The following is a 22123-nucleotide window of genomic DNA, read 5'->3' as shown; positions in this document are numbered from 1 at the left end:
TGGTATTTGAAGGTGCTCAAATACGTCAGTCTCGTGTCTGTAGATTTATTTGCATTAAAAAATACTGCGATAAAAAATTCTGGCATTTCAGCGTCTCCGAAAACCGTGAAAATTAGTTAGTGGAACGTAAAGATATTATTATTATTATTATTATTATTATTATTAGTAGTAGTAGTAGTAGTAATATTATTTTTACGGAAGTTCTAATTAAACGGGTCCATTACAGTCATCATTTTACCTATCGGTACTTACTGTTCAGTAATAAGCCTTCCGTCCGCCTCTGTGGTGCAGTGGTTAGTGTGATTAGCTGCCACCCCCGAAGCTCGGGTTCGATTTCCAGCTCTGACAAGAAATTTGAAAAGTGGTACGAGGGCTGGAACGGGGTCCACTTCGCCTCGGGAGGTCAAATGAGTAGAGGTGGTCCGATTCCCACCTCAGCCATCCTGAAAGTTGTTTCCCGTAGTTCCCCCCTTCTCCAGGCAAATGCCGGGATGATACCTAACTTAAGGCCACGGCCGCTTCCTTCCCTCTTCCTTGTCTATCCTTTCCAATCTTCCCATACCCCCGCAAGGCCCCTGTTCAGCATAGCAGGTGAGGCCGCCTGGGTGAGGTACTGGTCATTCTCCCCAGTTGTATCCCCGATCCAATGTCTCACGCTCCAGGACACTACCCTTGAGGCGGTAGAGGTGGGATCCCTTGCTGAGTCCCATGAAAAACCAACCCTGGAGGGTAAACAGATTAGGAAAAAGAAGAATAAGCCTTCTATTAGAAATGCCCGGCGGCAATTCCACAGTAGGTCTTTTTCCTTCGAGCAATGTTCACGATGGATGCAACTACGGTTTTTGAAATTTGTCTCATTAATAACAATTTCACTGAATACTTATAGCCTTTTCTTTCAGTGTCCACCGTCCTTTCAATGACCTAAAAAGTTTATGAATAAGCATAGACAACCCGCATTGTCTATTGTCAGAAATTCATCGTAGACTGTCGCAATAACAGCACAGAAATGTTGCGCCCATATTTCATTTACTTATTAACCATTTCCTTTCATTTTGTCAGCTTGGATCACTGAGTAATGCCATTGACGTCTTAAAAATCGCACACAAATACACAACACTTGATTCGCACGTATGTGCTTGTACGGATCTTCGACGTCACTGTAAGGATTCTGTGTATTTTTCACACAGAGTACCCTACACCGGTTTTCGAGTACAGCAAGTGACCTGGCACGTGAGTCATCCTCTTCTACTTGCCAAGCCTTTAGGGGAAGTGCACAACAACATGTGTTGGCCTGCGATAAGAAACAGGTTCAACAAGCCCTATACTCGGCTACTGTACTTCCGCTACGGGTGGACAGAATGACATCACCGGCGTATCCTGCTACGGCCGTTCAAAGCACATTAGGTCCTGAATTATTTGGCTCAGTTATAGGCAAACTAATAGGACAAGGTAAAAAGATGTATTCTTCTTAGCCGACCAGCTTAATATCTGCACGTATACACCTAACACCCTGTATATTACTCTATATAGAATAACATCATCTGCAAAAAATCGTATCTCTGATTCCACTTCTTTAGTCATATCACTTATATATATGTGTGTAAGAAAACATAAGGGTCCAATAATACTGCCTTGAGGAATTTCCCCCCCCCTCTTTTTTTTTTTTTTGCTAGTTGCTTTACGTCGCACCGACACAGATAGGTCTTATGGAGACGATGGGACAGGGAAGGGCTAGGAGTGGGAAGGAAGCGGCCGTGGCCTTAATTAAGGTACAGCCCCAGCATTTGCCTGGTGTGAAAATGGAAAACCACGGAAAACCATTTTCAGGGCTGCCGACAATTCCCCTCTTAATTATTAAAGAGTCAGATGAAGCTTCACCTATTCCATGTGTACAGAACGGTAAGAGGGGAGCGACCGTGGTCTATAAGAGGAAATTTCCTGGCATTTTCCTTAGTGAAGGAAAGTAGAAACCATGGAAGATCGCTTTCTTCCTGATTACAGCCCTTTTTTAATTCATCGTTGTTGTCAATCTGTCAGTGTAAAAGCGACGTTCATCCATTATAAAAAGAAAGGACTATCAATGAGTCATACCATATGCCTCAGGATGGTGAAATGAATGTTTGTGAGACGGAATGTATGGCCCAGGTATATTTACCAGTATGTAAATGAAATCCTTTTTTGCTATTTGCTTTACGCCGTACCGACACAAATAGGTTTTATGGCGAAGGTGGGATAGGAAACACCTAGGAGTGGGAAGGAAGCGGCCGTGGCCTTAATTAAGGTACAGCCCCAGCATTTTCCTGGGGTGAAAATGGGAAACCACGGAAAACCATCTTCAGGGCTGCCGACAGTAGGGCTCAAACCCACTATCTCCCGGATGCAAGCTCACAGCTGCGCGACCCTAAACGCACGCCCAACTCGCCCGGGGAAATGACTTCCTTTGAGAAAAAATTCCGGCACGTTTGTATCTCCAAAAACGCAAATGTTTGATTGAACGCAACATTATTATTATTATTATTATTATTATTATTATTATTATTATTATTATTATTATTATTATTATTATTATTATTATTATTATTATTATGTCCGCCTCCGTAGCGTAACGGTTAGTGTTATTAGCTGCCGTCCTCGGGGACCCGGGTTCGATTCCCGATACTGTCAGAAATTTAAGACTGGCAGGAGAGCTGGTATGGAGTGGAAATGGCCCGTGCAGCTCACCTCCATTGGGAGTGTGTCTGAAAGGAGGTGCATCACCTCGGGATGAGGACACGAGTTTGCATTATTATTATTATTATTATTATTATTATTATTATTATTATTATTATTATTATTATTATTATTATTATTATTATTAATAAGTTTTATGGAGCAATATTTCTATGGAAGTGGCGGAAGGACATTATTACTAGTTTTGAATATGAATTAAACGTACAGTCACTGGCATTTTTGAACTTGAGACAGCCGTGAAAGGCCACCGCCCGTACATCAAACGCAGCTAGAGAATCTTTGCATGTCTGGACCGCAAAATATCCGTAACATGTCTCCGTTATCTACATAAATAAAATAGTAACGACCATGTGTCTGTACATTGACTATTTTGGCGAAATTTTCTTACAGTTATTTGTTTCTAGTGTAATAATGACCATCTGCATATTTTTTAGCTTTGGTGCCTGTTCGTTTGCCTGAATTCTTATAACTTGAAATCTACTGGATATATTTCTACAAAACTTGATATTTAGAATCCATCTGTCATTGGGTAGGTTTTAGGGTCGATATTATTTCTGAATCCTTAAAGTGACTGGGGGTATATACGAAACCGAAACCGAGAGTTTGCACTCTCACGAAATATACACAACCAAACTTAATGCAAATCTACCTGCCTTAATGGAAATCAGTTTCTATAACTTTTTTTCACACGTGCATCATATCGATAGGAGGATTATACGGGAGATATCAATAACGGACGGTTTTACAGTCCGAGCGGACTTTTTTCGAAAGCGGGTACATGTATAGCGCATTTCTTATAACTTGAAACCTGCTTGAGATATTGCAACCGAACTTCATATTTAACATCCATTTGTCCAAAGATATGGTTTTAAATTCCCGGAAATGACTGGGGATTTAGAGGGAACCGAAACAGTGATTTACTCAGAAAATACACAAAACCAACCTGAATGGAAATCCACCAGTCTTAATGGAAATCTATTCCTAAAACATTTTTCTCATATCCACCTATTCGGTAGGAGGATTAATAAGGGACATATCATGAACGGACAGATCTACAGGCTAAGTACTGTAGCAGTGAATATTGCCCGAAAGGTGTTTCGGAGGAGATTTCCTACGCATATAAATAAAATCGTAACGACCGTGTATCTATACGCTGACAATTTTGACGAAAATTTCGTGCAGTTACCCGTTTCAGGTGTAATTATGATCATCTCATACTTGTTTTAGCTTTGGTGTCTGTTTGTCTGAGTTCTAATAACTTGAAAACTACTGAATACATTCCTACCAAACTTGATATTTGGTATCCACCTGTCCCTTGCGTATGTTTAAGCGCCGATATTATTTCTCAGTCCCTAAATTGACGGGTGGTTTATACGAAACCGAAACCGTGATTTTTCACTCCAACAAAATATAAAAGAAAATGCTGAATGGAAATCGATTTGCCTTAATGTAAATAAATTTATAAAACTTCGTTCTCATGTGCGTCATTTCGATAGGAGGATTAATAAGCGAGATATTACTAACGGGCGGTTTTTCAGTACAAGTCCCAGCGGTCTTAGCTCCCTGTACCCTCCACGGAAACCTCGCCTAACCCTGCTCTCAAACTCCCTCTCAATCCGCCTCCACTACGCAGAGTATTCTAATTTACCACGTCAAGTGGTAGGAGACCATTTAACCCGTCCCCTGTATGTTACATGGTAATCCGATCACATATATCGTTATCCTAAAAAAGAAAATTTCTGAAGTTTATGAGTATTTATTTCGTAAAATATAAAACGTAAGAATATTATAACCAACGTTCCAGAAGTTAAGTTTCAACTAGCCTTCTGTGGGATTCATTAAGCGGTAATGCTAGAAGAGGGTAAAGTTTTTCCGAAAATTAATTAAGTAGCCCAAAATGGGGAAATTTTTTAAATGCGTGTAATCGTTGAGGTCGGTTTGGTTAACTTTTATTTGAGATTTAAATGCCTATAGCTTCTTTAATATTCTAGGATGTGCTTTTCTTTTCGGTGTGTACGATTTTTAAATCTCTTTTGATGTCTATGAAATGGTCTGAGTTGTCCTATAGGTGCTCTGCGAGGCATAGGATAACCTTATCTGTAGTAATTTATCTGAATGCACACAGTGTTCTCGCCACTCGAGACCTTTTAATGGGTTATTATTTAACATTAAAATAATATCTTACAAGATACTCTTTATTTATTTAATCAGAATCATTAGCTTACATTAGCTGCCTCTGTAGATCAGAGGCAGAGTGTTGGCCTGCGGACTCCAAAATAGCGGGTTCAAACCTGACAGAGTAGTTGAAATTTTTTATAGGATGAAAAATGGCCATGCGACACTTCATGTCGCACAATGTCTGCACGTAATAAATCACTTGTGACACACTTGGTGTTTACCCGATAACATTCATTAAAGCCCAGGCTTAGGTACCCAGGAGATATTCGGTGTACTTAGCCATCTAGTACACGTAGAGTTAAACGGAACGTCGACATTGACGAACAGACAGCCAGGTGGCGTCAAATTAAAATGTCTGCACACGGTAGTTAAGGCCATAGTATTATTATTATTAATATTATTATTTATTGGCTTGCATTTACTCCTAATACACAAAATACATTATATGATGGCGAAGCAACATTTCTCATATCCCTACTTCCCCACCTCTCTGCACTGAACAGAGCTATTGAATGAGGAATTCCCCTTACTGCCTACATAGCAAACAGGACCGCAGCGAGGGAACTGGCTTCAGTCCAAATGCAGTCGCTGGAGGCAACAGACAATCATCAACTTAGACAAGTAAAGAAAACATTCTCAATGGTACTAAGGTTAGACTAGGTGACTGCTAAATTCATAATTTATAACACATGTTTATAACACCAATAATACACAATCATTGACACGTTTACGCAGTGTAAACAATATTGTACGTATATGGGCTTGATTTAAAGTGGTTTGATAGAATCTGAGGAAATTTTTGCAGAACAAAATATGTCATTTTTTGTTTAATAGTGTGTATATCTTTTACAGGTATGTTATAGTGTTACATGTCTTATAATTCGTGTTTTCGACAGACGGAAAAGCTTTGAAATTACATTAATTAAGTCAACACTGGACATATGGCTTCCTTCCTAACAACAACGATATCAATAAACAACAAGAACATTTTCCACTTCGCATGAGCTTTACGTTTTCCGATACCTGCGTCCATAATCTTGATTTTAGCATGAAACCCCTTCACACTTCCAGAAAGCTTCATGCGCTGCGTTTCCAATTGTTTGAGTCTGTCTCACAGATTGTGAAAATTTTAATATTTTGTACATTCTGCTCAGCGTTGCCGAAAATAATGTAATTAAAGATGGTCTGCTGCATATTACGTGTTTTACCGAAGTCCATAAAATTTGTAAACTTTGTAAATTATAATTATACAATGAATATGATGTGCCGTATCAGAGCCATGAATTAGTAATCCAGACACATACATTCAAAATTTATTAAATATGTTCTCTATTTGGCGCGCGCGGATCCGAGAGTGGAAACGCGTGAGCATTGAAAGCCAGGGGAAGTTCCATCCAAGGAGCGCGTGCGATAGAGATAACTGTGTGACGAGAACAGAAGAGGGCAGGCCTCGATCCCGTACGACGTGATAATACAGTGGGGGCGAAAATCACGGACAGCCAACATTCCGAACAGAAATTCTATGTGGGAAGCCAGCCTAACGGGACGAAAAGGTGAGGAGAGATTAAATTATCATCAAATTATACTATGACTAGCTGATGTACCCGTGCTTCGCTACGGGATTCTCAGAAAGACTGACTTTGTGGTTTTCTGAACTGAAATCTACATACGTCATTACAAAAACGTAAGTATGAATGTAGCGATTAAAAGCAATGCTATCATATAAAATACTCTATCAAATGGAAAGCCGCACGTTTTATCACTTTTAACGAACAGTGCTGCGGTTAGATTGCGGTGCCAGAGCTGGGATGACCAGGCCGCAGATTGCCATGAACACTCATCTGCCATTATTCCGCTAAATATGCACACTGTTCATTCCAATCAGTGCCTCAGAGTAGGTATTGAATAGCCCGAATGCTATGATGATCCAGTGTGTTACGTACCAGTATTATCAGAAAATTTATAAAGCAGGGGAATGGCATGCTAAAGAAGAAAGTTATCTAACTCCCCAGCTACTTCCCATCAATATTCAGGCAGGCTGTTACACTCTGTACGACTGGGCGAGTTGACCGTGTGGTTAGCGGTGCGCAGCTGTGAGCTTGCATCCGAGAGATAGTGGATTCGAACCCCATTGTCGGCAGTGCTGAAGATGGTATTCCGTGGTTTCCCCACTTTCACACCAATCAAATGCTGGGCCTGTACCTTAATTAAGGCCTAAGGCACTCCTAACCCTTTCCTATCCCATCGTCGCCATAAAACCTATCTATGTCGGTGCGACGTAAATCAAATAAAAATACTCTGTGCGCAGCAGTAGTCCTATCTACCGGAGATGAGGGGCAACAGAAGACACAAAGCACATCACGACAAACAATGGTCAATGTAATGTTATTGTTGATCAATGTTAGGAGCTTTCTATATTGTAGGCCTTCACATTTAGTTTTCTTTCGACTCTGTGATTTGTAAAATATGTTATACCGTAAACTGTAGTTTCTTATTACCCGACTTGTATAGCGATTTTCATTAAATACTGTTTACCCGTTTTCTCGTTACTCGGCGCTGATATGGACTTAGTAACAAAAATCCAAATTCATGAATATGTTTGTGATCATAGCCAGTACGGTAACAATGTATAAGACATGAATAATAGGAAATTTAATACTATATAACCTTAGTTATGTAGCATTTATCGATTACACCTCTAATAAGAAATATTTGAGAATTACATTTTAGGCCTTCCCCTAAACTACCATTTCACTCAGCGTGAATAAAATAATTTACAGCCTAGACTATAGCGACTTATTTCCTGACTTTGCATACCGATTTTCATCAAGATAGGACTACTAATAACAACAATATTTGAGAATTAAATTTTAGGCCTTCCCCTAAACTACCATTTTTCTCAGCGTGAATACAATTATTGATAGCCTAGATTGTAGCAACTTATTCCCCAACTTTACATACCCATTTTCTTTAAAATACCACCACTAATAACATAAATAGTTGAGAATTCAATTTTAGGCCTTCCCCTAAACTACCATTTCAGTCAGCATGATTAAAATGATTTATAGCCTAGATTGTAGAGGCTCATCCCCCGACTTCACATACCGATTTTCATTAGACCACTAATAACATAAATAGTTGAGAATTCAATTTTAGGCCTTCCCCTAAACTACCATTTCACTCAGCGTGAGTAAAATTATCTATAGCCTAGATTGTAGAGGCTCATCCCCTGACTTCACATACCGATTTTCATTAAATTCTCTTCAACCGTTTTCTCGTGATGCGTGTACATACATACATACAGACAGACAGACAGACAGACAGACAGACAGACAGACAGACAGACAGACAGACAGACAGACAGACAGACAGACAGACAGACAGACAGACAGACAGGCAGGCAGGCAGACAGAAATTACGGAAAAGTAAAAAGTGCATTTTCTTGTTACTATGGACATGACCGATACAGAAATACCATTATTTTCAAATTCTGAGCAATGTACAGACAAAACTCTTATTTTATATAAATAGATTAGGAGAATAAAATACACCACATGCATATTTGGAATTATGTAGAGAGATTGTCCGGAAGAGTTATGCTAAATATCCTGTGGAATTTAAATTACGCAGTAGTGACTCTATCACATAAAGAAAGCGTCCCCACGCGATACACTGAACACGTGGACTGTCGCGGGGAGTCCCGCAATTGCTTAAGAGTCAGGGATGATGCAATGGATATTACAAGATAGTTTACGAATGGATCACCTTCCGCACACAATCGAGATTCATAGAATACGTTTAGTTACCTCTCGAGCACACTGCTTCACTGATATTCGTGATATCAATGAAATAGATTGATGTCCTCACCGGGAGGAGTCTTGGATCAGCCATTTTGTGTCAGTCTTAATAAATAGACCAGCAGCAGGCGCACCCCAGCTCAGGCGGGAACTAGTCTTGGAGTCTACTTCACGTCACTCGTCACAAGAATATACTTCTTTGTGCGGGAATGATTTTTAAAGATATAAGCTCGTATTAGAAAAACAGTACACGAATGTATGTGTTTGAGAGCGATCAAATATGGAATAAGTTCTATAACTTTTAAAACGGATTGTGATATTTTTTTATAGATAACAGGGCATAACTTCTGTGCGTGAAGGTAGCCCTGAGATCACTATCAAGGGTGATTGTAACATTAAGTTCATGATTGGCTAATATTCTGTGTTGGTGTAACAGTGTCTTCAGCGGAGAATGAGAGATTCAACCATGATGATCGTTGCTGATAAGGAGGTCTAAAGTCTCCCAGCATGGGCCCACCCTGCAGCTCGAATGGAAGGCATCATGGAAGTACCGTATTCAGATAAGTAATTATGAACGCGTATCTTGTAAATGTCAGTAGTAGATTAGGATGTATTTTTTTTAAATTATATTTAAGGGCTTAGCGTAGGAGGCTTGTTGAGTGAGTTAATGTTATTGATTTGCTAGAAATCGTGGTGGAATCGGTGTAATTAATCCACTTTCACCACTGGGTTACAGTAATCGCGTAATTCATTTTGGGAGCAGGTTAGATGTACAGTTTTTATTATTTTTTTAGAATAGACACTTTATAATTTACTTTGTGAGTGCATTAGGTTAAAGATTAAGATGATGGAATGTATATACTAGGCCTATAGTCTCTGCATGTAAATAGAGTATAATTAATGCATGTATTTTCTCTAGATGTAGGTATGCACTCAATACATTTTCCTTTAAATGTCAAATTAGTAGTAGATTTATAGCATAAGGTCTTTGGATACAGATATGCTGTATGATGTATGATGAACAACGCTGGGATTCGAATCTACCACCTCTATTTAGATAGGGTTTCCGTAAGGAAGAACTTTATGTTAATTCTTCTATTCCCCTGCATTGTAAAGACGTATAATGTTTCTTATATGACTAATTATCGAGTTTAAAAGCACTGTTTCTTTGTTATTGTTCGGCGTGCTCAGGTTACGAACCCGGGTCTATATTTCTTGAGTCTGTGTCAGTGTGAGTTAAATAGTGAGAAGATCCCTGTTAATGATCTAGTTATTTAAAGTTGAGAAGATAAAAGCAGGTGATTTGGTTTGTTTTTTTTTTCAATAGAATGAGAAGTTTAGAATACTGTGTAGGGTCACACAGGGATTTTTAAAGAAGGACGTTGTGAGCGAAGGAAGATCGGTGAGCGTGGTTACCATTTATTTCGGCAGTCACTATGAAATGTGTGGCTGAGGGGAGACTGTATTACAGTAAAGACAGACCCGTGACCAGAATCGTATTCTCTGCAACAAGGAGTTGTAAAATGCATTATGTTTGTGTCGTGTACAAAGAAATTGTTCGGCAGTAGGGCCAAGTAATTAATTAATGGATTTAGGTGCAAATAAAATAGATAGGATATTCTTTCAGCAACCCGCTACGATACAAGAAGACCCATTATTCGAATCCCGGCACACACAACGTGGAATCGCCCCGGTTCCTTTGACCTGGACAGATATATTCATACAGCCAGTGATTGCGTGTGTATTTTTCATTTAAATGTTTTCCTTTGTGTTTCTTGACTGCTTATACAAGTGATTTGATTATGTGTTATGAGTAAATTCTGACTTTACTCACGTAATGATGTTGGGTTCGTATTTTTCTGTCGCGAGTAGTGGACCACTCTATTATGTCTATAATTTCATTTCATTTTTTGCTTTGTTATTAATTGTAAAAGAGAGGGGGGGGGGGGGCTTTGACCACTCAACTAGTTTCAAGTGTTTTTCTTGTTTAGTTGTAATTTGGTTCCCAGTGTCGAGGGAAATGTCATGTAAGTTTCGCTGACGCATTCGTAATTACAGTAATTTAATAGATACTACGATATATTCGGGATGCATTTCTCTGAATAAAGACTAACAATCATCTTGTCCGGGAAATTAATATTATTTTTGTTAATTTATGTATTTCGTAGTCACATGTAATCGGTGGTATGGTCCCAAAGACTTGTATATTATATTGTCTTAAAATATTATTTTATTTTGCCAAGGACATTAAAATTTAGTTTGTTCCAATGGAAGAATTTCATTTTGCCGTAGAATAGTGCGTCCTGAATTTCCTTCACACCCTTAAGCCTGTAAGCTAGACATATATATTTATAGATACGGACAAACCACCCCAGGAGATCCAGTTGTTAAGATCAAGGGTGCGGATAAGTGTGTTCGAATCCTGCACAGGCCCCGGGCATTCCCACACTTGTTGTCATGGATACTTGAACTTTGCTTTCACTGTGGCTTCGTATCCCAGGCCAGAAAGGGTTCAATACTATTTATGTCAAAATATACAGAAATATCCACGATATGTCATTACTCATTATGTTACGCTACATGTAAGGCAATGTTTTAAGTTGTTCTCCTCAAATTTCGTAGTAACTTATTTGCCATTTCTGCTAGCATGCCATTCGTATCGTCAACCTTTTCTTGTTTTACTTCTTTTTATTCTTTTGTTTTCGATACCATTTTTTGTATTAATTTGTTTTCATGGAAATGTTTGTTGTAGTGTTCTTATTCAATTACTTCATTGTCTTCGTTGTCATATTATTGTAAGTAAGTATTGAAACCATGCTATCTCCCAATTGCAATGTACATATTTGTTAATAATAATATGCACGAACAGTCATGCTGAGATTGCCTTAATTTAAAATTCAATATGCATTTCCTAAGGTTTTTTTTATGGATGTGAGGCTGTATACAAAATTATTATTAACCACTAACCACTTTTACGGATTTCGGAGACGCCGAGGTGCCAGATTTTAGTCCATCAGGAGTTCTTTTACGTGCCAGTAAATCTACCGACACGAGGCTGACGTATTTGAGCACCTTCATATACCACCGAACTGAGTCATATTAAAAATATTCATATTTTATAGACACGTTTGGTAAAACTGATGAAAAACATAATTTAAATCATTATACATCCTAAATCAAAGCATTACCTGCAAAGAAACTCCTTCTTTCCGAAGACGCTCCTGACATCGTTCCAACTCCCGAATACGAGTTCGCAGGCGCGTCACCGTCTCATTATGCTGGAGGCGCTCTTCAGATTCTGTAATGGGTAATACCACACTTACACACTTTATACAGAATATATGTGAGATAGAGCATTCAAATTTATAAACTTTTCACTTTGGGCAAGTGCTTCGCCATAAGACAAGTACTAATCTACATGCTTTATCAGTTAACGACTACCTTTGTACGTTTTCATTACTGACATTTTGATAAACTCTTCGTCATATCCTTACATGTTTCAAAGACGACATTAACATTACTTAGAATAAAGTGATGTCAATTGGGAACAAACGTGAGAGGATTAACCCTTTCATGCTCATATTTTCATATGGATGAAATGAAAGAAATGTTCCCAATGTTTTATTCAAAACATATGTATTTCTACTATAGAGAACAGTTTTACTCGCCAATTACAGTTACCTTAAGTGAATTAATTAACTTCAGTAACTTAGCATCTATAAAATATGCAAAAAATAAAAAAATAAGAAACGCTGCTGTTCGAAAGACCAACGAAATGTTTTTTCACGTCCATCACTTGGATTTAGATGGAATTAGTAATATAACTTATATGATGTCTAAAGTGAAGTGTGGAGTCATTGTGTTGCTTGCGTTCCTAAATAGAAGTGTCAATGCGGGCACTGTATAAGAAACATATCAGGGACCTCGTATGAGGTTTGTGTAAGAATGTCAAATATCAGGTTGGGAAACAAAAGACTAGAAGAGGGACGAATTTAGCTACTTGGAGCCCCCAGGCAGAGAAAAAATTTTCACTCTTTATTTCGACAAGAATGTACCAACAAGTAGCTTACAGCTGTACGTATCTAAATAATAATAATAATAATAATAATAATAATAATAATAATAATAATAATTGTACCGGAAGGTACACCTCAACGCCACGCATTTAAATCTAGCACCTAAATGAACTCCTTTATTGGTAAAACAGTGAAACTGAAACTACACCAACTTGGAACTTTAATCAGAAGAGGTCACCACTAAAATATTGAGTAATTTTGTTATTGTATTGTTTCCTAACCTGAGTGAATTTCTACTTGTTTTGATTGACATTCATCAAGAAGATTGTACATTCTTCCACAGAGGACACCATTAAAAACTATGTTCATGCACCCTGGTGCGAGTTATAAGAAGTTATAATTCAAAGAAGTTTTGTATCCAAAAGTTTTTTTTTTTTTTCTGATTGGTGTTCATTTATTTTTGGGTTGGCAATATTTCCTTTTTATTTCCGCCAGGTTTGAATCTAGACAATCCCAAATTTCTGTAATTAATTTTCAACCTATCACAGTCTTCTTCTTCGATTTTGAGTGTAACTTTTAAATTGACCAATAAAATTGTGAGGGTGTGGCTGGTTTATTCGTGAAAGATCTCGAACCTTCCGTGAGGGTTTATAAACTGCGGCTTTGCACGTCTCTTGGCCACTTGATCGTCATCTTATTGAGTGTGTGTGTGTCAAAGCAAGAGGCTGGTGGCCTCTTTCATCGGTCAGCAGTACATCTAGAAGGTAATGGCCACATAACATCTTTCTTTCTTGCTACCTCCGCAGTTTAACCCGAGGAAAAGGTCAGAATCTTTAACTATGTATCCAACTTTTCTAAAATGTAAATCATCTTTCGGCTAATGTAAAACTTCGTAAACTCTTTAACTGTTAATCGGGGATAGAGAGTGTATTACCCTCTCGAGCTCCCCTTCATCTTGGTTTGAGGTGACTAAGTTTATAACTGTTTTTCATTCTGTAATGTGGTAAATTACTTCCTATACGAGTCACCTCAGTAGTTTGGGAATAGCTCCTGTTTCACCGGCCTAGTGCCCTTTAGGTTTCTAAGTTTTCACTATCTTGGAGCACTCTACGCCTACATTCAATTTGTGTTTCGGGCCATTTACTTAACCTTTTCTTTTCCGCAAAGGCCCTGTAGGTTAGGTACTAGATACCCCTGTATAACATTACCTTTCAATTTGTAAGTTGTGCCTTGATGGCGAGTGATGGTAATTTTAAGATATTGCCTTGAATAGGCTAGAAGAAACTGAGAGCCTGTTAGCTCCTTTTCAATTTTGTGATTGTAACGAGTGCCTCTGGAAGGCTAGACGTTGTATTTTGGGAGCAAGTGCTCCATGAATTAGGGGGATTTCTGCCCTTGAGTAATTTTGTGCTCTTTGTAAATTTGAGCTTGTAGCTCAGGAAATGTAAAGCTAGCTGCTTAAAGCCCAAGGTGTTAAGGTTCTGAATCTTGGATTTTTTCCCAATCTTGTTTAATGTTTGCTACTTGTACCTGTTAAATTTTGAGTTCGGAAAATATAACCTTCAGTTTAAGTTTTTAATTAATTTTGACATTGTAGTTAGACCCATTCACCCCAGCACCTTCTTTAACCTCTTTCTGCTCCACGGGTAACCCCGTAATAATAATAATAATAATAATAATAATAATAATAATAATAATACAGTATGCGCCAAAATATAGAGTACTGGAAATTATGTTAGTCTTATTGTCATTACCTTACTTATCGAGATGATGGTGTAAATGTTCAAAATGTGCTCCATTGCGCTGTAGGCAGTGTTCATAACGATCACGCAGATTTTTCAACATATTCTGGAACATAGATTCAGCAGAGTCCCGAAGAACGAGACGATCTTCTGACGTAATGCAGATACAGTTTTGGGTGGATCTGGACAATTGAAAATTTGCTCCTTTAACATTCCCCACACGTAGGCATCAGCTGGTGTGAGATCGGGGGAATGTGATGGGTAGGGGAACTCAGCCCCGCAGGAAATTACTCATCCTGGAAAGGTTTCTTGCAGCATAGCCATAGTCTATTGAGCGGTGTGGCAGGTCGCCCCGTCTTGTTGGAACCACTGTCTATTCATCTGCATGTTCCTGGCACGACAAAACCTTCTTAGGTCCTGAATAAATGGCCTGATCGGCATGTTCCTATAGCATTCCTAGTTAACAGTAAGAGGTGCACCATCATCATGCTCTATGAAATACGGACCTAGCACACCGTTTCCTGAAACTGCACACCAGATCGTCACACGCACACTATGTAGCGGTTTCTGGACTATAGTGTCTGGCCTCTCGAAACCAAGAAAGCGAGTTGCTTGGCGATTGATAAAACCGTCCAAGTGAATGAGACTTTCGTCGGAGAACCACATGTTGAACAAGAAATCTGGATCCTCATACAACATGGCCAAAAATCGTGCACAATATTCCACCATGACATGCCTATCGTACTCCGTCAATCGTTGCCCAACCTATATTCGGTACGGAAATCCACCTGTGTCTTTAAACAATCGTCAAAATGACGTATGGCTGATGTTTAATATCAGGGCTGTTTGCCGAAGACTTCGTTTTGGAGACTGCAACACCTGATTGAGGACACGTCCATGATTTTCATTTGTTGACACAGTTACTGGCCTACCAGACCTTCCCTTGCGTTGACACAATCCATTACCCGTACGACGACATTTTTTTAACAATAGATAGCACAACTGTGTTGCTAGGTGCTGGCTTATTGAAGTGTTCACGATATTGTTCCTCCACTAACTTTAAACTCGGCCCCCTTGATAACCTTTTCCACACGAACGAAAATAATACTCCACTGTAAAGTCTTTTTCCTCCGTCACGAGACCCATTGTCACTTCCAATCACAGAGCACAACGTTCTTTACATAACTAACAATTTATCATGGCGATGTTACAACACGCAGACACTCAGGCGTGCGCATGGGCACTGCGCGAAAATGAGTTCAATTAAATTAAATAAAAAATAAATTAAATAATATACATACAAATATACATATATATACAAGCAGATATAAATCTTCACATGTTTTATACAGATTATTCACATAATTTACAAAATTATCATGTTCCTTCCTTGAGAAGAACTTTACGAATTGCAGTGGAAGGGTGGTGAAAAATGTCGAGTGACCCTTCCAGCTGATTTATTGTCATAAGGGCTTGTATGAGCCAAGAATTTTCATGCGCAACCGTCCTACATTTGGGCAGGTGGAATGTACATTTCTGCCTTGTTCGTCTGCTTGGAACATGAAGTGGGATCAACCCCAGTATAGCCGGACTGTCCACTTTACTCTTCAAGCATTTAATCGCTAACATTGCGTTCGCACACTTTCGGCGCGTTGCCAGCGTATTCATTCCAAGAATGTTTACAAACTCTTCATACCTGCTTGAAGAGAGTGGCATGCCCAGGAATAGGAAACTAATCCACTTCATGGACCTTATCTGCACTCTTTCGAGATGGTGTATGTGGCCTTTCTGATACGGGAGCCACACCTCACAACCGTATTCGAGACAGGGTCTCACCAGGGAACAAAACAGCGTTTTGACACATGAAATATTACTGAAATCTTTACAATTCCTCTTGACAAACCCCAGAACAAACTTGTTCTGCTAGGTCAAAGTGGCATTATTAGCACCACTTTTCGTCGACGAGCGCGCAAATTTGAAGAGGCATCATCTTTACCTGTGCAAACACGCCCCTCACCCTCCGAATTTTGTTTATCTTACACAACTCCTTCTTGGTGTTGGGATTTCATTTTCCATCAGTGTGTGTGTGTGTGTGTGTGTGTGTGTGTGTGTGTGTGTGTGTGAGATCTGTGACTTCAAGATATTTTAACATTTACCTGGAGTAAAAGGGGAAACTCTCGCGTGGAATGAATCACTCCTGAAAGTCATACAAATTTACTGTATCCTAGAAAGAAACAAATTAAGTTGACAAGAATGGCACAAGTCTAAATGTGATAAGACTACGAAATACACCGGTAGACCAAACATGTTTGACGTTATAATGTTATTGATGAAAACAATAAAATACCGTACGGCTCTTAGTGCCGGGAGTGTCCGACTACATGTTCGGCTCGCCAGTTGCAGGTCTTCTGATTCGACGCTCGTAGGCGACCTGCACGTCGTGATGAGGATGAATACGACACATACACCCAGCCCCCGTGCCAGAGAAATTAACCAATGATGGTTAAAATTCCCGACCCTGCCGGGAATCGAACCCGGGACCCCTGTGACCAAAGGCCAGCCCGCTAACCATTTAGCCATGGAGCCGGACGTGTTATTGATGAATAAACTCGAATAAATACATGTAAATTCAGTTTTGGTGTGATAATTAACTGGCACAAGTCCAGTATGTATTAATATTTTTGTGCTTTGTGTTTGTTAGTTAATTCGTTTTTATGGCACATATATCTCTATAAAAGATACAAACTCAAGTACCTGAGTTAAGGTCCTTTATTCCCTTTTCTTCACGGCGTAGTCTCTCTGAAACCAAAAAGGAATGGCAACTTTTAATATAGCAACTCAAAACACACACATTTTAGAATCAATTAGTTCACTGACTCCTGACATAAACTTATTTTGATAGAATTTAGATTGTTTACTAGCACTATTATGTTTTAATTGATCTAGCATTACTTAAAATATTGCACATTTCCCTGATTTAACAGTGTTTTGGGCCTGGAGCTTAAAAAAATAACAGGTGATACAGAAGAGTGTGAGCGTCACTTTACGGATTAACCGGAACATACTGTACCATTCTGTTGGTTATAAGAATGGATATTTAACGCTGATAAAAGAATGCGCAACAGGACGCTAACTGTGAGGGCGTGATGCTATATGGAGAGCGGGAATCGAGAAGGGGATTCCCGAGGCAAGGCGTGGTCGTGTGCGATAAAGAAAGAATATATGAGGAAGAAAGAAAGAGAGATGGGTGTTGTCTGGGGGAGAGACGTGCCACCTTAACAGAGAATTTCAGCGGGAACCGACAGGCTCACCACGCTATGGAAAATGAGTCATAACTCCTATATTTGAAAGTTTTACAAGAAAGTAATAGGTTGGGAATCGGTGACAGAATTTTCTGAAGCCATAGACACCTCAAAGTCTATCAATATATAGTTGAATAAATAACTACGTGGGAGGCCGACGGCCGTGAGAAAATGTTTCGAGGCCACATGCCAATCTCAAGTTGTTTCCCGGGACTTCCCAGCGAGTCGCGTGGGTTCCTGGATTCTATAAGAGCAAGGAAGGTGGAAGGAGGTGATCAGTCCATGATAAGACCGCTGTCCGTGTGTGTCGCGTTCTGCTGATGCTCGCGCCAGAAACCTTTGTTTATGACAAAGATGGTGATTACTTTAATACGGTTGTGCTAATGTTTATTCAGTGAATCGGTGATTCATAAACTTTCCAGTAACTATTCAATCGCATGATTGTATTTAGACGCTTTACAAGTGAGGTCGCAAGTGCCTAATTAACCGACTGTAGACAATGCCGTACGTGTAGACTTCATCATGAAGAGGTACGGGTAACCACGTAAATATAGTGTGAGGTGCGGAAGAAGTGCAAGTATAAACTAAAGTCACTTGTGCTATTCCTGCTATACGTATGGGTATGAATCAGTCAAGCATGAGATAGTGACAATTTGTTCGACTGATTAAGTTGTTGATTTCAGTTAGTAGATATTGCCTATATACATTCATGCGCGGTTAAGTAGTTGAAGGGGAACGATGACTTTAACGTCGCGGATCGCCAGTACTGATTTTTGCATCGAAAATTAAATAAAAGTACCGGGAATGCTGTGCTGTTAATAAATTAGGCATTTCATTCCAGTGAAGACTCGTGCTGTGTTTCGAGAGACGTGTGATACGAGACCTGCCGACCACAACCTCAAGAAGAAGGCCTCATGAACGAGTCATCCCTCAAGAAGACGGCTTCATGAACGAGCAACCCATGGAGACTGGACGCAGAGGATCGACCCAGGACCACATCGCTACCATGATGGGCTGAGCAGGGCTGCTTAACCCCGACGGAGGGAGAAAGAGGTCTCCAAGATGATAGATAAGTGAACAATAATTAATATATATGTGTAGGGTTGGGGGGTTGTTATGCAGAAATACGGTGATTAATTTGTAAAAATAGTAAGGAGTAGGATTACGGCCCATTAGGCCATTTATTAAGATATTTCCTTTATATAATTTAGGTTAGGTATACACAATCGTATTTTTTATTGTCTATAGGTAAGCAAGGATTAAGGTAGCGTATGATAGTATGACGGTACACATAGTCGTAGGGAAGCTTAGGCACGAGCTTAGATCAATGTTTCTTAGTGCCCGACATCTGTCGATATCTGCGTGTATTTATAGGTTAATCATGATAGAGTACCCTTATGCTGGGAGGGGAATACGTCTGCACAATGTAGAGCACGTATGCGGCCAGGATTTAATTGTTTACTCCATGTTTAGATTGTGTTGGATTGAATGTGAGGGTAATGGGTATAACCCGTAGGCGATGTCACATATATTTGCGACCCTTTGTACTATGCCAGGTAAGGGCTTGAACCCATGACTTGAGGGTTAATTGGAACACGTCGCATTAGGCGGACGGCGAGATGGATATGTATAACAATGTGTAATACTCCAGGTGGTAGAATCGAGACCCAGGGCGGTCTGTCACGGACGTCGGATAGTGCAGACACGTATGTTGATTTCCTCACTCATTTATTGTGGCGATTTTCGTCATGTGTTGAGACAAGGTTAAGGTAGAGTGGAGCTCTGCATGTTTGAAACTAGGTTATGTTTTTGTTTTGTTTGTGCGAGGGTGCTTCACGGCCCAGGCCTTGGAGGTCGTTTACCTTGCCTGCACAGTGGGGAGGCTCGCAGCCATTTTTAAAATACAAGACGAGGGCTGGAATTCCTTCCCGCAGGCGAGACAAGCATGTGCGAGGGTACATTCATTCATCCCCTCTTTCTCTCATACTTTATTTAATTTAGTTTATAATGGTAGAGCGGTAGATGGAAACGAGGCACTAAGAAAACTTGTTTAAGCCGTAAATTTTGTAAATATAATGTTTGTTTGAATGGACCTTGGTTCATATCCACAAAGGAGTGATATTTCATGCGAGATTAGAAAGATTATGTCTGTAGTCGTAGGTTCAAACTTATTATCTTGTGTGGGCATTTTCCCAAATATATGTGGGGATCTTTTAGTGGCGTTATTTCTGCATGACAAGTTCTCACCCTAGCATCATATACTTCATGTGCAGGTACAGCGTGGCTGTTCCGTATAAGGGCACATTTGTTTCTTGAGTTCACTTATATAGTCTCCACACGACAAACCAACCAGATAGCGAATAATTTTTTTTGTTCGATGTTTATCTTATTCATGATATGAGCCTGTTGGGCATCCATTTTAGCACGATTGGTGCAATAAATTGTAATATAAAGGAAAAGAAATGTTGAGTTAAGAATACACAACTTGTGCTCAAAATGTCAGTAGGTGCGTTTGTGTTCCTCATTTCGTAGTTTAATGTAGTATTGAGTTCCCCATGATCATCTCGTCATATGAACCCAAATTATCGACCCTTCTCTGCCGATGGTAGCTGAGCTGGTGCCCGTATGCAAGAACAGAAGAACAGGTAGGTATCATCCTGCAGTATTAATGTGCCCTATAGGGTACAATACCAGCAGGGTACCACAACGGATCAGTATTCAATGGAAATAGTGGATAAGATCTCATTTGAGCTATACACTGAATTCCCGTTAATCCGAACTGAAATATTCAATATTTTTTTAAATCTCCTTATTGAAATGAAAGAACATTTTATAGAATAAAGATTTATTTGCATTTTATCAGTCATATTTTACTAGAATAACTTAATATAAACATAATTACAAGTATGAAGGATGAGTTCTCCACCTAATCAATACTTTATTTTACATAGTGTCAATATTATTTACATAAAAACAGTACCGGTTTCGACCCGTAAATAGGTCATCTTCAGCTGCTAGAGAACCTACTTAATAGCGACTGTACAGAATAAATACTACTAAAATTATAATTAAACAAGAATGCCATTAAATAAACATGATGCCACTATTCTAAAATTAATTAATGTTAAGATATATACATATGGTACAGTTTTGGGGTTAAGGGGGTTATTTTCAAATATTACATTTACTGAGGCTGGAATCGGATACAATTCTTAGAGTTAATCAAGAATCACTGAAATTCAGATGTCAAGTTATCTGTGTTAAATGCCACTATTATGTCCAACGGTTTATGAGATCTTTGAGGTGCATTGTTACTCCGAAAATATTACGGGGGTGCCGTGTTCCTTAGAATGAGAGGTTCAGCAACCGGTTCACGGACACATAGCTTATATTCAGTCTATATCACTGCTGAAAAATATGTTAGTGAGAGCCACTATTCCAAAAAATACTTAATATTAAGATATATACATATGGTACAGTTATGGGGTTGAAGGGTTTTACACTGGCCCCATGATTACCACATTTTACAAAAGTTCCGTTTGCTGAGGTTGAAATTGGATACATTTCTTGGGGTTTATGGAGAATCATTGACATACTCGTGTCAGGCTCAGATATCCAATGTTAAATGCCAGTACCATGTCCAACGGTTATTCAAGGTGCAGTGTTGGGCCGCAAATATGCGGGGACGTCGTGTTCATTAGAATAAGAGGTTTAATAACCTGTTTACAGATGCATAGCTCTTACTCAATCTATATCAATGATAAAAAACAGGCTAGTTCATATTAGACTTCCTTATTGAGGTTTACATTGCTCTGCGTGACATATTGAAATCAGTGGAAGCTAGTTGTGGGTGCTCCTCTCTTCATATTTGCGTTCCCTCATGTAATTTTTAAAAATCTGATAAAGATATTCCATACCAAGAAAATGCACCCCAGACCATAACAGAGACACCAACGCCCTGGACCACACCTTCGAGGCAGGCGGGATCCATCGTTTCATGTGGTCTGCGCCATACACGGTGCCTCCCATCGGCATGGTGCAGTTGAAATCGTTATTCGTCCGACCATATCACGTTACGCCATTGTTCCAATGTCCATCCCTGGTGACTGGCGACAAATGCGCGTCGTTGTGCCGGATGACGTTGGGTTAATAGTGGCACCCGTGTGCGGCGCCGGCTTCCATACACCATAGAACCCATATTCCTACGGATTGTCCATTGGGAGACGTGTCTAGCACGGCATATGTTGAATTGAGCCGTGATTTGTTGCACGGTTGCCCGTCTGTCACTATTGACAATCCATCTCAGATGTCACCGGTCACGGTCATCGAGGGTGACTGGACGGCCAGTCGTTCGTCTG

The 22123-nt window shown here is 39.5% G+C and overlaps 1 protein-coding gene across 1 annotated transcript in view; it reads right to left on the bottom strand.

Annotated features, from left to right (window-relative positions):
• The window catches only part of LOC136858667 (serine-rich adhesin for platelets), a 500703-nt gene that overhangs the window by 113250 nt on the left and 365330 nt on the right, over nucleotides 1-22123 (bottom strand). The window contains exons 12-13 of the mRNA XM_067138381.2: nucleotides 17218-17262; nucleotides 11894-12003 (exon numbers count right to left, since the gene is read on the bottom strand). Of these exons, the coding sequence (XP_066994482.2) occupies nucleotides 11894-12003; nucleotides 17218-17262 (155 nt within the window). The remainder of the gene's footprint in view (nucleotides 1-11893; nucleotides 12004-17217; nucleotides 17263-22123) is intronic.

The sequence above is a fragment of the Anabrus simplex genome, chromosome 1, assembly GCF_040414725.1.
Source record: "Anabrus simplex isolate iqAnaSimp1 chromosome 1, ASM4041472v1, whole genome shotgun sequence".
Classification (NCBI taxonomy): domain Eukaryota; kingdom Metazoa; phylum Arthropoda; class Insecta; order Orthoptera; family Tettigoniidae; genus Anabrus; species Anabrus simplex.
Note: the sequence above shows the minus strand (reverse complement) of the source record. Positions and strands in the feature narration are given on the sequence as shown.